This window comes from Opisthocomus hoazin, chromosome 8 (genome assembly GCF_030867145.1).
Source record: "Opisthocomus hoazin isolate bOpiHoa1 chromosome 8, bOpiHoa1.hap1, whole genome shotgun sequence".
NCBI classification, from domain to species: Eukaryota; Metazoa; Chordata; class Aves; order Opisthocomiformes; family Opisthocomidae; genus Opisthocomus; species Opisthocomus hoazin.
In genome coordinates, this window is record NC_134421.1 from 74671294 (window position 1) to 74687785 (window position 16492).

At 59.5% G+C, this 16492-nt stretch overlaps 1 protein-coding gene across 1 annotated transcript in view; it reads right to left on the bottom strand.

Moving 5' to 3' along the window:
• SHANK3 (SH3 and multiple ankyrin repeat domains 3) overlaps nucleotides 1-16492 on the bottom strand; it is a 386587-nt gene that overhangs the window by 65901 nt on the left and 304194 nt on the right. Inside the window, exon 17 of the mRNA XM_075428667.1 lies at nucleotides 4207-4331. Within this exon, the coding sequence (XP_075284782.1) occupies nucleotides 4207-4331 (125 nt within the window). The remainder of the gene's footprint in view (nucleotides 1-4206; nucleotides 4332-16492) is intronic.

Consider the following 16492-nt stretch of genomic DNA (forward strand, 5'->3'; position numbering starts at 1 on the left):
GGACTGAGGTTGCGTCTCTGCACAGCTCCAGGCTCCCTCTGCCAGAGCGCAGAGCCAGGAGACAATCTGCGGTGGAGAAGCGTGAGGGAGCTGGGCCACCTCGCAGCCGATGCTTCTGTTAAAACTGGGATCAGCGGGAGATAAATTCCACCGGAGAGCGGCGAGCAGGCAACGTCCCTGACTACGCACCGGCTGCAGGCGGGAGGGGTTGTTACTGCTGGATTACGTGACCAAAGGCTGATCACCACAGGCACAACCATCACAAACTGGTCTGGTGAAAGGGGTTGGAAGAAGATGGCAGAGGGGCAGAATCCCTCCCTCGTCCTGTGCCCACGCTGCTGGGGTTGCAGCCCAGGGCACGGTTGGCCTGCTGGGCTGCCAGCGTACACCGCCGGGTCATGCTGAGCTTCTTGTCAACCAACACCTCCGGGTTCTTCTCCTCAGGGCTGCTCTCAATCCATTCTCCACCCTATCTGCGGTTGGGATTGCCCCAACCCATGTGCAGGACCTTGCACTTGGCCTTGTTGAACTTTGTGAGGTTCACACAGGCGCACTTCTCCAGCCTGTCCAGGTTCCTGTGGATGCCATCCCCTCCCCCAGGTGTGTTGACCGCACCACTCAGCTTGGTGTCATCGGCAAACTTGCTGAGGATGGACTCGATCCCACGGCCATGTCAAACAAAGATGTTCAACAGTGACAGTCCTAATGCTGACCCCTGAGGAATGCCACTCATCACTGGTCTCCACTTGGACATTGAGACGTTGACCACAGCTCTTTGATTGTGACCATCCAGCCAATTCCTTATCCACCGAGTGGTCCATCCGTCAAATCCATTTCTCTCCAATTTAGGGTCAGAGGTGTCATCCAGGGCAGTGTCAAATGCTTTGCACAAGTCCAGGTAGATGACATCAGTTGCTCTTCCCTCATTTACTAACACAGTAACCCCATTGTAGAAGGCCACCACATTTGTCAGGCACTATTTGCCCTTAGTGAAGCCACGTTGGCTGTCACCAGCCACCTCCTTATTTTCCATGTGCCTTAGCACAGTTTCTAGGAGGATCTGCTCCATGACCCTGCCAGGCACAGAGGTGAGACTGGCTGGCCTGTAGTTCCCTGGGGCTTCCTTTTTACCTCTCTTTAAAAATGGGGGTTCTGTTTCCCCTTTTTCAGTTCAGTGGGAACTTCACCAGACTGCCATGACTTCTCCAATATGATGGGAGAGTGGCTTAGCAACTTCACCCGCCAGTTCCCTCACGACTCAGGGATGCACCTCAGAATCACAGAATCACAGAATAGTAGGGGTTGGAAGGGACCTCTGTGGGTCATCTAGTCCAACCCCCCTGCCGAAGCAGGGTCACCCAGAGCAGGGGGCACAGGACCTTCTCCAGGCGGGTCTTGAATATCTCCAGAGAAGGAGACTCCACAGCCTCCCTGGGCAGCCTGTTCCAGTGCTCCGTCACCCTCAGAGGGACCTCATCAGGTCCCATGGACTTGTGCTCCTTCAGGTTCCTTAGATGGTGTCAAGCCTGACCCTTCTCCTGCAGTGGGCCATTCTTCATTCTCCCAGTCCCTGCCTTTGCCTTCTGCGACTTGGGCAGTGTGGCTGGAGCACTTGCCGGTGAAGACTGGGGCAAAAAAGTCATTGAGTACCTCAGCCTTCTCTATATCCCAGCTAACCAGGTCTCCCATGTCCTCCCCTTGTCCTTCTGGAGAGGGCCCAGACTTCCCCTAGCCTTCCTTTTCTCACCATCGTACCCACAGAAGCTTTTCTCGTTGCCCCTGACATCCCTGGCCAGATTTAATTCTGTCAAGGCTTCAGCTTTCCTAACCTGACCCCTGGCTGCTCGGACAATTTCTCTGTGTTCCTCCTAGGCTGCCTGTCCTTGCTTCCACCCTCTGCAGGCTTCCTTTTTGTGTTTCTTTTCCTTCTTCGAGATTGTCTGCTCCTCCTGGAGGGGTCTGGTGAAATTTTCCACCTTCACAAAATCAGCCAGAGATTTCCTTGTTAAACATGAACAGAGACCAGTCTTGCTGAAGGAAGTATCAGGTGAGGACACCAACACCCATCAAATGAGTGTCCTGAAGTCCACACTGCCATCCCACAGACCTCTCTGACAAAGCCACCCCAACCTGCCCACCGAGCAGGCTTTAGCCTGTCGTGTAGGTCCAGCCGTGGTCCTCCACTGGTACGGAAGGTGCTGGTGAGCAACGCAAGGCTGCAGGGCTGGGGAAGCAGGGTGGCACAGCAGGCTTGACCAGATGGCCAGGACACTGCAGCTTAAACACGACACAGGTAAGCTGGGTCTTCTACTGCAGGTGTTGTGGGTTGGTATTCATCAATCCAAAAGCCTCAGCGCTAAACGTTGAATTTGCCTGCAGCTCTGCTCCCACTTCAGGGGCAGATTCCCCTCTGCAGGCCGCTGTCTCCGGGTGGTTTTTGGCAGTGTCCCTGCCACCTGCTCCATGCATGGAAGAGCCATTTTGTGGGACCGGAGGAGCTGTTCCCCACCGCTGGGCAGGGCCAGCTCTCACACGGGGACTGTCACCGTCACCAAACGCTTCTCCGCCTGCAAACACCTCCCAGGACTTCCCACCTGCACTTCTTCATTTGCTCTCCAGCACTCATCTCCAGTACTAAGAAAGCTTTAAAGCTCAAAGACTAAGCATTAATTTCAGCAAGAGATGGTCTCAGGCTACAAGTTACAAAGCTAGAAACGAAGCCTCAGCCTTCCAATGCCCAGGCACCTTTGACCTGAGCTTAACACATCCCTAACCCACACGCTTGGACAGGCTGATGAAGACGGTCCCAGAGACCTTCACAAGGCTTCAAGCTGTACCACAGCATCTCCCTTTCCGAACGCTGCCCTCGGGATGTGGCTTCACACTGCGGCAAAGCTGCTCTGCTCGTTCCAAACCCACCTCCAGCTTCCCTTCCGAGGGAAACCGCATACGCTCCTCGCTCCGCCTGCCGCGGGTTTAACCATCTCGCAGCCACAGGGAAGCCGGCTCAGCCGGCTGAGCCAAAGGAAACGGCAGCCCGCTGAGGGCAGGTTCCCAGCTAAAGCCACTTATTCTGCAGCTGAACACCCAAGCTGGGAGGGAGTGGAGAGGGGCTGCGAGTCTCAGCTGGGACGAGGCTGCTCTGCCGCAGCACCAACGGCCCCTCGCACCCCACGTGCCTTCACACGCAGTGAAATCCTGCCTTGCTCTATAACATCTCCAACACCACACATCAGAAAAAGCAGGTTTATGACAACTGCTGCTTCCCTGCTGTTCTTTGGAGGCTGCAGAGGACACCAACACCGCAGATGCTGCTGCTGGCAGCAGGCTATCTGTGTCGGGCAGCCGTCGCCAGCCCCCTCCCGCTCGCCGCTCTCGGGGGACCTTCGTGCTGCCAGCACCGTGCCCGCGCGGGCGCGGGACAGCAGAGCGGCCGGCCCCGTCGGGAGCTGCTCTCCGGGCCGGCTGCAAGCACGGAGGGCTCTCGCCAGCCGCAGAGAGGACAGCGGAGGAGAGCCGTGCTCTTCCCCGCTGGGAGTCCGGCCAGGCGCCGACCTGCACCTCTGCCGAGGGGTCCTCAGCCTGGTCCCCGCTGCGGTCCCCGGCCACGGGGCTCCCTGCGCACCGGCAGCACGCGGCCCCGCGGCCCCGCTCGCCGGCTGCCGGTCGGGGCAGGGCCACGCGCGCGGGCACGGCTGCAGCCGTGGGACTCCCCGCTTCGCACGCAGGCACGGTGTGCGAGGCACCTCGGCACGGGCGCGCGGCAGCCGTCCCTGCCTCGGGCACAGCCAAGTCCATCACCGTGCCTGGAGCACTCAGAATCACAGAATCACAGAATAGTAGGGGTTGGAAGGGACCTCTGTGGGTCATCTAGTCCAACCCCCCTGCCGAAGCAGGGTCACCCAGAGCAGGCTGCACAGGACCTTGTCCAGGCGGGTCTTGAATATCTCCAGAGAAGGAGACTCCACAACCTCCCTGGGCAGCCTGTTCCAGTGCTCCGTCACCCTCAGAGGGAAGAAGTTCTTCCTCATGTTCAGATTTTTTCATTAAGACATCCAAACAGCAGGCATTTCAGCAACAATCAGTACCCAGCTCTCCAAACACCTCATAAAGGAACACAACTTTGTGCAAGACACAGGCCCTTGTCCTGCAGCAGCAGACGCTACTGGCAGCCGCCGGCCCCCCTCCCTGCGCGCCCGGGCTCACCTCGATCAGAAAGTCTCCCGTGCGAAGCCCCGCTCTCCAGGCGACACCTTCCACATCCACTGATTCCAGGTACTGGAGCGCTGGGAAGGCTGGGGTTGGGGTGAACTCCTCGATTGGGGTTTCAGCTGCAAGACACAAAGAGAGAGAGAGGCTGAGACAGCGTGCCAAAAAGCAAGCGGAAGGTGGGCCAGAATGTCCAGGAGAGCCTAGGAAAATCTCTACATATTGGTTCAGAAAGAACACGTATGCAAGGCTCAGCCTGACTTCAGTGCAGGAACCAGAGCTCAACACGTGTACAGCACTCACCAGCTCCGAGCCCGAGGTGGCCCCAGAGCCTCCTGCATGTGTGTGACTCCCAGAGCCACGTACGTTCCCGAAAGTTCCCTAAAGCCTCGTCCATCTCCCAGTACCACAAACGAAAACAACATCTACGAACAACGCTAGGAGGGGAGGAACTCACCCCTTCTGCGTCTGTGTCCGAGTTAGCAGCTCCAGGCCTCTTTCACAGTCAGCAGAGAAAAATCCCTGTGCACGGCTGCAGGCAGGGGACCTGCTCGCAGTGCCTCTCTCACACCGGTCCTACAGGAGGCCATTAGCTCAGGAGCAGAGGGCCACTTGCTGCTGGACATCTACGTTCGTCAAATGAATCCCATTCTTCATCAGTGAGGTTTTAGCATAGAACAGAATCATAGAATAGGTTGGGTGGGACGGGACCTGTAGAGGCCATCCAGTCCAACACCCTGCCATGGGCAAGGACACCTCCAGCTGGGTCAGGGTGCTCAAAGCCCCTGGCCTGGATGCAGGACTTCTGGGGGGGTCTCAGCAGAGCGGGGCAGAGGGGCAGAATCCTCTCCCTGTCCCTGTGCCCACGCTGCTGGGGATGCAGCCCAGGGCATCCTTCTGGGCTGCCAGCGCACGCTGCTGGGTCGTGTCCAGCTTCTCACCCGCCAGCACCCCCAAGTCCTTCTCTTTGGGGCTGCTCCCCATCCCTTTTAACTTCATTCCTCCTTGGAAAACCTGCTCCTGCCCCCAGAGGAACACCATATGCAGGGAAGGATCCAGCAGCCTCAGAGACGAAGCTGAAGATGGGCTGCCAGATACAGGAGTACTCAGCGAGCAGGGCGGTGCAGGGTGAAGGTGCAACGCTCTACTCTGCCCTGGGGAGGCCCCATCTGCAGTGCTGGGTCCAGTGCTGGGCTCCCCAGTTCCAGAAAGATGAGGAGCTACTGGAGAGAGTCCAGCGGAGGGCTACGAGGATGAGGAGGGGACTGGAGCATCTCTCCTGCGAGGAGAGGCTGAGGGAGCTGGGCTTGTTCAGCCTGGAGAAGAGAAGGCTGCGAGGGGACCTTCGAAATGCCTCTAAATATCTGCAGGGTGGGGGTCAGGAGGACGGGGCCAGACTCTTTGCAGTGGTGCCCAGTGACAGGACAAGGGGCAACGGGCACAAACTGAAGCAGAGGAAGCTCCAGCTGAACCCGAGGAAGAACTTCTTCCCTCTGAGGGTGACGGAGCCCTGGCCCAGGCTGCCCAGGGAGGCTGTGGAGTCTCCTTCTCTGGAGATATTCCAGCCCCGCCTGGACAAGGTCCTGTGCAGCCTGCTCTGGGTGACCCTGCTTGGGCAGGGGGTTGGGCTGGGTGACCCACAGAGGTCCCTGCCCACCCCCACCATTCTGTGATTCTGTGAACCACAAACACGACCTTGCTGCAGACTGAGGCTGCCAAACGAGGTGCCCATTAGCTTATGCCAGGTGCAGGCCCAGAAGGATATGAGGTTTAAGGTGAGAAAGATCTTGTGTATTGCCTGAACCTCTGAAAACGAGAAAAGGGGAGACTCAGGCTCTCTGAATGCCCAGTGAATTATTTATATAAGATAATGAGACATACGGTCTCTGTAGAATATTGTCACGTACTTCACGTAACGGGACCATCAGCATGACATACCAGCACTGCCCGCTCATCCTACCTGCATCGTAATGAAGTCATGAAAAGGTTAAGTGGAAGTCCTGGTCCCTGGGGAGGACAGAGCTGGACAGATGACAATTTAATTGCTGTTCTAGGCTGGAGAAGGAGCCCGGCGTGAGCAAACCACGCAGTCCCAGCGGCTCCAGATACACCCGTCCCATCAGGCGCCCCCCCGCGGCGGTCCCGCAGCTGCACAGCCAGGAGCACTGCCCCGCGCTTCCCCTCCACGCGGCTGACGACAGCCCACGGACGGCGGAGAAATCCTGAATTATAGCTGCAAGCCATCCGATGGATCGTTCCAGGATGCGTTTTTCTTATTGGTAATGAAAGATACAAACTTGTAGGGAATAAAAAAAAATTAACCTAGGAAACGCAGCCTTACAGCCAATTTTGCCACCTGCGTTATTGGTGTGTTACACGAGGCCTCCAGGCACTCGGTTTTCCATGGGCTGGAAGCTGTATATCTACTGCATGCTGTGATGCACGATTTGTGATGTGTCACGAGTGCCTTGAAGATTCAGTAAACAGGGAAATGCATCCTGAAGTCACAGAATCACAGAATCACAGAACAGTAGGGGTTGGAAGGGACCTCTGTGGGTCACCCAGTCCAACCCCCCTGCCGAAGCAGGGTCACCCAGAGCAGGCTGCACAGGACCTTGTGCAGGCGGGTCTGGAATATCTCCAGAGAAGGAGACTCCTTCCCAAGTCAGAGCTGTATCCTTCTACAAGTCAGAACTGTATCCTTACGGAACAAACACTAGAAGCAGAATTTCGTACAGGAGGGGGGAAAAACGTAGACAAGAGCAAGAAACCAGCTCTCCCCTGCTACTGCCTGAAGTGTCCGCACGCGGTCACAGGGAAGGAGAAAGCAGCTCTAGTGATGGCCAAGTGAACAGCAGCGAACCCAGCCCTTCCCGGGGCAGAGCACGGGGCCGGCAGAGCTCACCGCTCCCGGCGTCCCCGGCAGCCGTGCCAGGCGCTGGACGGAGGAGCCGTGACCTCCAGGTGCGGGTGCCCGGCACTGGCTTGCCCGTCTGCCTCAGTGGACGCGGAGACTTGGGCAGTACCAGGGAAACCCCTGCTCTCTGGAGGCCGCAGCCACGCTCCCTCGTCTCAGAACCTCCCCTTGCAGCGGCTTCCCGTGATTTTTCAGCCAAACCCATCAGCGCCGCGCTTAGACCGGGTCAGTACGGAGGCTGCTCTGCGCTTTGCTGCAAAGGACCGGCAAAGGGAGAGAATCCTCCGGCAGCACCCAGCGACCAACGCCCCGGGCGAGCGCCAGGCAAGCTGAGAAACCAGCCGGGCGCCCAGAGCCCAGCCCTCCTCCCTGGAGAGCTGACGGGTACCGGGCACGTCGCTTCCTCGGCGCAGACCAGAACCAACGGAACGGCCGTCGACCGCAGCGCCGCGGAGCACGTGCAGAAAGATGAGGAGCTACTGGAGAGAGCCCAGCGGAGGGCTGCGAGGATGAGGAGGGGACTGGAGCATCTCTCCTACGAGGAAAAGCTACTGTAGGTGACCCTGCTTCGGCAGGGGGTTGGACTGGGTGACCCACAGAGGTCCCTTCCAACCCCGACCATGCTGTGATTCTGTGAGCGGGACGCAGAGAGCGGCTGGACGCGGCCGGTCGCGGCGAGGGAGCTGCCGAGGGCACCGGCAGCGCGTCGGAGGAGCGGCTGGGTTTCATCCCTGTGCGGGGAGAGGACGTGCAGAGCACACCGCAAGCAGGAGCCCTTCCTGGGTGGTGGGGATCCCTCCTTCGCACCCCCAGAGCCTGCTGAACGGGGCAGCAGCACCCCTGGGGAACACTGCTCCGGCACGGGCAGAGCGCGAACGGCGAATCCACTGCTGCGGGAGAAGCCCCGGCTGCCACCGCTCTGTCCCCGCGGCAGTCTGTCCAGCCCACGAGCCTGACGCGGACACCCGTGCTGCCCTGGGCCACGTGTGGGATGGGGCTGCAGGTGTGAGGCACCCACACCCTGCCCGCAGCCAGCACGCCCTGCAGAGCACCCCGCAGCCGGCCCCAGAGAATCACAGAATCACAGAATCCCAGCATGGCAGGGGTTGGCAGGGCCCTCTGTGGGTCACCCAGCCCAGCCCCCTGCCCAAGCAGGGTCACCCAGAGCAGGGGGCACAGCACCGCGGCCAGCCGGGGCTGGAATATCTCCAGAGAAGGAGACTCCACAGCCTCCTTGGGCAGCCTGGGCCAGGGCTCCGTCACCCTCAGAGGGAAGAAGTTCTTCCTCATGTTCAGACGGAACTTCCCGTGCCTCAGTTTGTGCCCATTGCCCCTTGTCCTGTCACTGGGCACCACTGAAAAGAGCTTGGCCCCATCCTCCTGACACCCACCCTGCAGATATTTAGAGGCATTTATAAGGTCCCCTCGCAGCCTTCTCTTCTTCAGGCTGAACAAGCCCAGTTCCCTCAACCTCTCCTCGTAGGGGAGATGCTCCAGTCCCCTCACCATCCTCGTAGCCCTCCGCTGGACTCTCTCCAGTAGCTCCTCATCTTTCTGGAACTGGGGAGCCCAGAACTGGACACAGTACTCCAGATGAGGCCTCACCAGGGCAGTGTAGAGGGGAAGGAGAACCTCCCTCGCCCTGCTGCCCACACTCCTCCTCATGCACCCCAGGATCCCATTGCCCTTCTTGGCAGCCAGGGCACGCTGCTGGCTCCTGGTCACCCTGTCGTCCACCAGGACGCCCAGGTCCCTCTCCGCAGAGCTGCTCTCCAGCAGGTCCACCCCAAGCCTGTACTGGTGCATGAGGTTGTTCCTCCCCAGGTGCAGGACCCTGCATTTGCCTTTGTTGAACCTCATCAGGTTCCTCTCTGCCCAGCTTTCCAGCCTATCCAGGTCACGCTGAGAAGCGACGGCGCAGAGTGAACCTCGGGAGCTCCCCGCCTGCTCCTCCCCAGGACCCAGCCGTTGGGAGGCGGTGGAAGATGCCGATACTGAGAAGCAGCCCGAGACGCCGGAGCCATCTGCGGGGCCGTTCTGCGGACGGCCAGGGGCCACGGAGCGGCCGGACACGCGGGGGATGCTCCGGAGCACAGATCTGGTGGGTTGCCGTGATCCGGGCTGCGGTGATCGAGCACAGGGCTGCCCAGCAGAAACCCCTGAAAACGGCCCCAGCCACCTCGCTCAGGCATATTCGTGAGCTTTTTCCCTGTTCTCAACACTCCTTTTTGCTTTCCTCCCAAAGGAACAATCCACCTCCAGCTACTTTTCCCCACTCACCCCAGATCTGCTACATCTGCACTCACAGAATCACAGAATGGTCGGGGTTGGACCTCTGTGGGTCACCCAGCCCAACCCCCTGCCCAAGCAGGGTCACCCAGAGCAGTGCTTCCAACACTGTTGCCCAGGCAATCTTGGCCTTTCCTGGCATCGCTGAGCCGTCACCCCCAAAGGTCCCTGGCACTCCCTGCCACTTCTCTGCGAAGTCTGGCCACTTGCTGCATCCTCTCCCCGCACAGGGATGAAACCCAGCCGCTCCTCCAACGCGCTGCCGCTGCCCTCGGCAGCTCCCTCACCGCGACCGGCCATGTCCAGCCGCTCTCTGCCTCCCGCTCACAGAATCACAGAATGGTCGGGGTTGGAAGGGACCTCTGTGGGTCATCTAGTCCAACCCTTCTGCCGAAGCAGGGTCACCTACAGCAGGCTGCACAGGACCTTGTCCAGGCGGGGCTGGAATATCTCCAGAGAAGGAGACTCCACAACCTCCCTGGGCAGCCTGTTCCAGTGCTCCGTCACCCTCAGAGGGAAGAAGTTCTTCCTCATGTTCAGACGGAACTTCCTGTGCCTCAGTTTGTGCCCATTGCCCCTTGTCCTGTCGCTGGGCACCACTGCAAAGAGTCTGGCCCCGTCCTCCTGACACCCACCCTGCAGATATTTAGAGGCATTTTGAAGGTCCCCTCTCAGCCTTCTCTTCTCCAGGCTGAACAAGCCCAGCTCCCTCAACCTCTCCTCGTAGGGGAGATGCTCCAGTCCCCTCATCATCCTCGCAGCCCTCCGCAGGACTCTCTCCAGTAGCTCCTCATCTTTCTGGAACTGGGGAGCCCAGCACTGGACACAGCACTGCAGATGGGGCCTCCCCAGGGCAGAGCAGAGGGGGAGGAGAACCTCCCTCGCCCTGCTGCCCACACTCCTCCTCATGCACCCCAGGATCCCACTGGCCTTCTTGGCACCCAGGGCACGCTGCTGGCTCCTGGTCACCCTGTCGTCCACCAGGACACCCAGGTTGCTCTCCGCAGAGCTGCTCTCCAGCAGGTCCACCCCAAGCCTGTACTGATGCATGGGGTTGATGCTCAGTTGGCTTCACCTCAGCCTCGCCTGCAGCCTGGCCGTCTGCCTGCAGCCCCCACACCACCAAAACAAGAAGCACCAACCAGAACAACCCACAGTGGCCAGAGCCGGCTGCAGCCCCGGTGACGGAGGAGGAGGAGGATGGCTGTGTGCCTTACCCAACCTGGGAATCCTGACCTCTGGCTCTCACGGCGGCCCGAGAGAAGGCTGAGTGCAGCGGACCACGGAAGCCAGCCTGGGACCAGACCCGCCAAAATACCATTTCCAGATCAGAGCCCGTGGGAAAGCTTTAGGGCAGCAGTGTGTAATTCGGCGACAATTCATCTGAGAGTGCCTACCCAGGAAGGAAATAAAATTTAAGGAGGCTCTCTTACCCAACTGGCAAAGGCAAAACTAAATCAAAAGGTCTGGAATTAAATTACAGAAATCCTTGCTGGTAATGAGGTAGAATTTCCTAACAAGGAGGTCTACTGTTCATTGCGAAAGCTCATGGCTTTAAATCTCGGGAAGTACAATTCATGCCTCCTGAGGAGCGATCACGCTAGCACTACAGCTTCGGTCGTGCAACCTGACCACTGCGGCCATCTCCTGGCCTCAGAAACCCGCTCTCCAGGCGGCCTCACGCCAGGGACACCAACCTCAGCCGCGCCGGCAGGAGGGAGAAGCCCCATGGTGGCTCCGAGAACCCCCACGGCAGCACAGGTCCCAGGGCGAAGGCCCTGCAGCTCCCCGGTCCTGCCCGTCCCCGGCAGCCAAGCGGGGGGGCCCGAGAAGGCTGGCTCTGTCCCCGCCGTGCCGCTGCTGCCGGGAAGATGGCACCGGTGCCGGCCGACGGCGGCATCCCAAAGGGACTCGCGTGCCACAGAGCTGCTCCAGTGGTACGTGCCACGGCCAGAAGTGTGCCCGTACCCAAGCACTCTCTCCTCCCCGGCCCATCTGCGCTGTCTCGTCCCCCAGCTGCCCATCTTCACGAGGAGTTGCTCCCCTGACCTGATACAGTAAGCTCCAGTCCCGATTTTTGACTCTTGCAGCATCACCATTGATCGCACTGGAAGACACAGGCTTCGTGGGACTGCTGGCAGCCCAGAGGCAAACGAACCCCGCGCTGCATCGGACACAGCACGGCCAGTCAACGGGACACAGCACGGCCAACCGATGGGACACAGCACGGCCAACTGATGGGACACAGCACGGCCAACCGATGGGACACAGCACGGCCAACCGATGGGACACAGCATGGCCAACCAACGGGACACAGCACAGCCAACCGATGGGACACAGCATGGCCAACCAACGGGACACAGCACAGCCAACCGATGGGACACAGCACGGCCAACTGATGGGACACAGCACGGCCAGCCAACAGGACACAGCACGGCCAGTCAACGGGACACAGCACGGCCAACCGATGGGACACAGCACGGCCAACCGATGGGACACAGCACGGCCAGCCGATGGGACACAGCATGGCCAACCGATGGGACACAGCACGGCCAGCCAATGGGACACAGCATGGCCAGCCGATGGGACACAGCACGGCCAGCCAATGGGACACAGTACGGCCAACCGATGGGACACAGCACGGCCAGCCGATGGGACACAGCACGCCAACCGATGGGACACAGCACGGCCAACCGATGGGACACAGCACGGCCAGCTGATGGGACACAGCACGGCCAGCCGATGGGACACAGCACGGCCAGCCGATGGGACACAGCACAGCCAGCCGATGGGACACAGCACGGCCAACCGATGGGACACAGCACGGCCAACCGATGGGACACAGCACGGCCAACTGATGGGACACAGCATGGCCAACTGATGGGACACAGCACGGCCAGCTGATGGGACACAGCACGGCCAACCGATGGGACACAGCACGGCCAACCGATGGGACACAGCAAGGCCAACTGATGGGACACAGCATGGCCAGCTGATGGGACACAGCATGACCAGCCGACGGGACACAGCATGGCCAGCTGATGGGACACAGCATGGCCAGCCAACGGGACACAGCATGGCCAGCCGATGGGACACAGCATGGCCAGCTGATGGGACACAGCACGGCCAGCCGATGGGACACAGCACGGCCAGCCGATGGGACACAGCACAGCCAACCGATGGGACAGAGCACGGCCAACCGATGGGACACAGCACGGCCAACCGATGGGACACAGCACGGCCAACTGATGGGACACAGCATGGCCAACTGATGGGACACAGCACGGCCAACTGATGGGACACAGCACGGCCAGCCAACGGGACACAGCACGGCCAGCTGATGGGACACAGCACGGCCAGCCGATGGGACACAGCATGGCCAACCGATGGGACACAGCACGGCCAACCGATGGGACACAGCACGGCCAGCTGATGGGACACAGCACGGCCAGCCGATGGGACACAGCATGGCCAACCGATGGGACACAGCACGGCCAACCGATGGGACACAGCACGGCCAACTGATGGGACACAGCACGGCCAACTGATGGGACACAGCACGGCCAACCGATGGGACACAGCACGGCCAACCGATGGGACACAGCAAGGCCAACTGATGGGACACAGCATGGCCAGCTGATGGGACACAGCATGACCAGCCAACGGGACACAGCATGGCCAGCTGATGGGACACAGCATGGCCAGCCAACGGGACACAGCATGGCCAGCCGATGGGACACAGCATGGCCAACTGATGGGACACAGCATGGCCAGCCGATGGGACACAGCATGGCCAACTGATGGGACACAGCACGGCCAACCGATCGGACACAGCACGGCCCACAGGTCCAGAGAGGAGACTGTCCTGCCATGCTCAGCGTTGGTGTGGCCTCACCGTGAGTGCTGGGTGCTGCTCGTGGCTCCGGCATTCTACAAGGGTGCTAAGCTGGGGCCCCAGCAATGATGAGAGGGCTGGAACCCCTCTGCTGGGAGGAAAGGCTGGGAGAGCTGGGGCTGCTCAGCCTGGGGAGGAGAAGGCTGCGGGGAGACCTGAGAGCAGCTGCCAATACTTCAAGGGGGCCTACAGGAAAGATGGGGACAGGCTTTTTAGCAGGGCCTGTTGCAACAGGACAAGGGCCAACGGTTTTAAACCAGGGAAGGACAGATTTAGACTGGATATAAGGGAGAAAGTTTTTACAATGAGGGTGGTGAAACCCTGGCACAGGTTGCCCAAAGAGGTGGTTGATGCCCCAACCCTGGAAACATTGGTTGGACGGGGCTCAGAACAACCTGATGCAGTTGAAGATGTCCCTGTTCACTGCTTGAGGATTGGACTGGATGACCTCTAAAGGCCCCTTCCCACCCAAAGCATTCTGTGATTCTAAGCTCATTGAGTGCACCCAGAGGAGCGCAACGAAGTCGGTGGCAGGGCTGGAAGGCATGTCCTACGAGGAGTGGCTGAGGACTCTGGGTTTGTCTCGTTTGGAGAGCAGGAGGCTGAGGAGCGACCTCATTGGTCTCTGCAGCTTCCTGAGGAGGGGACGTGGAGACGGAGGTGCTGATCCCTTCTCCCTGGGATCCATGGACAGGACACCTGGGAATGGCTGAAAGCTGTGCCAGGGAAGGCTCAGACTGGACATTCGGAAGCATTTCTTTACTGAGAGGGTGGTCAAACCCTGGAACAGGCTTCCTAGAGCCTGAACTAGACCTAGAGCTTGGGTCAACGCCCCACGCCTGTCAGTGTTTAAGAGCCATTTGGACATGTCCTTCATAATTTGCTTTAACTTTTGGTCCTGAAGTGGTCAGACAGTTAGACTAGATGATTGTTGTAGGTCCCTTCCAACCAAAAATATTCTTTTCTGTTCTTTGCAAACACTGCTTTTCTTGGACAAGTTATTTTATTACTAGCCAAGCTCAGCAGTGAAAAATGTTACAAGTCAATTCAAGCAGAGCAAATTGTTAAGATCCCAGTTAATTCACCAGAAACATATTTATGGAGTGAAAAATAAAATAAAGCCTTGGTGCTTCTCACCTAAAATCCTGAAGGCACGTCTCAGCCTCAGGCGAGGGCAGGAAGCTGCACACCGCTGTTCGGGCCCCCGGAGCAGCAGGTACAGAATCACAGAATCACAGAATAGTAGGGGTTGGAAGGGACCTCTGTGGGTCATCTAGTACCCGCTTGCAGATGGGTGGACGACAGCCTGCAGGCCCTCACGGAGTACATGTATTTGGGGGCAGGGAGAAAAGGGGTTCTACAACAGTTCTTTAAAACCAGCTCCTGAATGTTTAAATTTCTAAGACTACTACAAAAGGTGTGTGCAAGTAGCATTTGCCATATCTAGACTCCACTGGGCCTTGTTTCTAGTTTTCCATTAGACCTCCATCGTGAAGACACCACCCTTAACACCACAGACGACAGAGCTGGTGGCTGACGTGTTCTGTCTGAACATCGCCAGTCCAGATTTCCGTCCATCCTGAGGGTCACAAAGCGTCACCGCACTCCTCTGCACGAGAGCCCAGGTCTGAAAACCATCAGTGAGCTCCTCCATCTCCAGGAAACTTCCTGATACCAGCACTGCAGCCCAAACCCTGCTGCAGGGCTTTAGGACAGCCCCTCCTCTACCTCAGACCCTCCAGCTCTGACCGCCCGGCCCTGAGCACAGCTCTCCTCGTGCCGGGGGCTGCGCAGGGCAGGAGCCGCAGCTGGCAGAGACCCCGTCGGTCAGCGAGCACCAGGCACCTTGCAGCACCAAAACCCCGCGTGCAGAGGCTTCTGAGCCTCAGGTCATCACACCAAGTGCTGGACAGATAACGGAACCAAAACCCCCTTGAACGATCCACCAATTGCTGCAGCTCCAGGCACGCTCTGCGCTCAGGTGGCTGGGTCACCGAGCTCACCCAAGCGAATCTGCCTCCATGACCTGGCTGGTCTTCACGCAAAGTGATGCAAAAAACAACACAGAATCACAGAATCCCAGCATGGTGGGGGTTGGCAGGGCCCTCTGTGGGTCACCCAGCCCAGCCCCCTGCCCAAGCAGGGTCACCCAGAGCAGGGGGCACAGCACCGCGTCCAGCCGGGGCTGGAATATCTCCAGAGAAGGAGACTCCACAGCCCCTCTGGGCAGCCTGGGCCAGGGCTCCGTCACCCTCAGAGGGAAGAAGTTCTTCCTCGGCTTCAGCTGGAGCTTCCTCTGCTCCAGTTTGTGCCCGTTGCCCCTTGTCCTGTCGCTGGGCACCACTGCAAAGAGTCTGGCCCCGGCCTCCTGACCCCCACCCTGCAGATATTTGTAGGCATTTCGAAGGTCCCCTCTCAGCCTTCTCTTCTCCAGGCTGAACAAGCCCAGCTCCCTCAGCCTCTCCTCGTAGGAGAGATGCTCCAGTCCCCTCCTCACCCTCGTAGCCCTGCGCTGGACTCTCTCCAGTAGCTCCTCATCTCTCTTGAACTGGGGAGCCCAGCACTGGACCCAGCACTGCAGATGGGGCCTCCCCAGGGCAGAGCAGAGGGGCAGGAGAACCTCCCTCGCCCTGCTGCCCACACTCCTCCTCATGCACCCCAGGATCCCATCGGCCTTCTTGGCACCCAGGGCACGCTGCTGGCTCCTGGTCACCCTGTCGTCCCCCAGCACTCCCAGTCCCTCTCCGCAGAGCTGCTCTCCAGCAGCTCAGCCCCAGCCTGTGCTGGTGCCTGGGGTTGTTCCTCCCCAGGGGCAGGACCCTGCCCTTGCCCTTGTTGAACTCCATCAGGCACCTGATGCTGAACATCAAAATTCAGCCTTCCTGCAGAGAACCCACAGCAGAAACCAAGTGGGAGTTTGCGAAGTGAGCCGATGACATCCACGCAGACCTTCTCCTTACCCCGAGCCCTGAGCTCTCTGCGCCCTCCCCGCAGAGCCCACGCTGCCAGAGCTCGGTCTCGGCCGTGGGACCGAGTCACCGGGGAAGGGGGTCTGTGCAGCACCGGGGAGGAGCAGCCCAGCGCGCCGCACGCGAGCGCGCCCGCAGCAGGCGCAGGCAGAGGGGCACGGGCGACGGCGGCACAGGACTGGAAGCTGACCAACGGCGAGTCCCATGATGGGC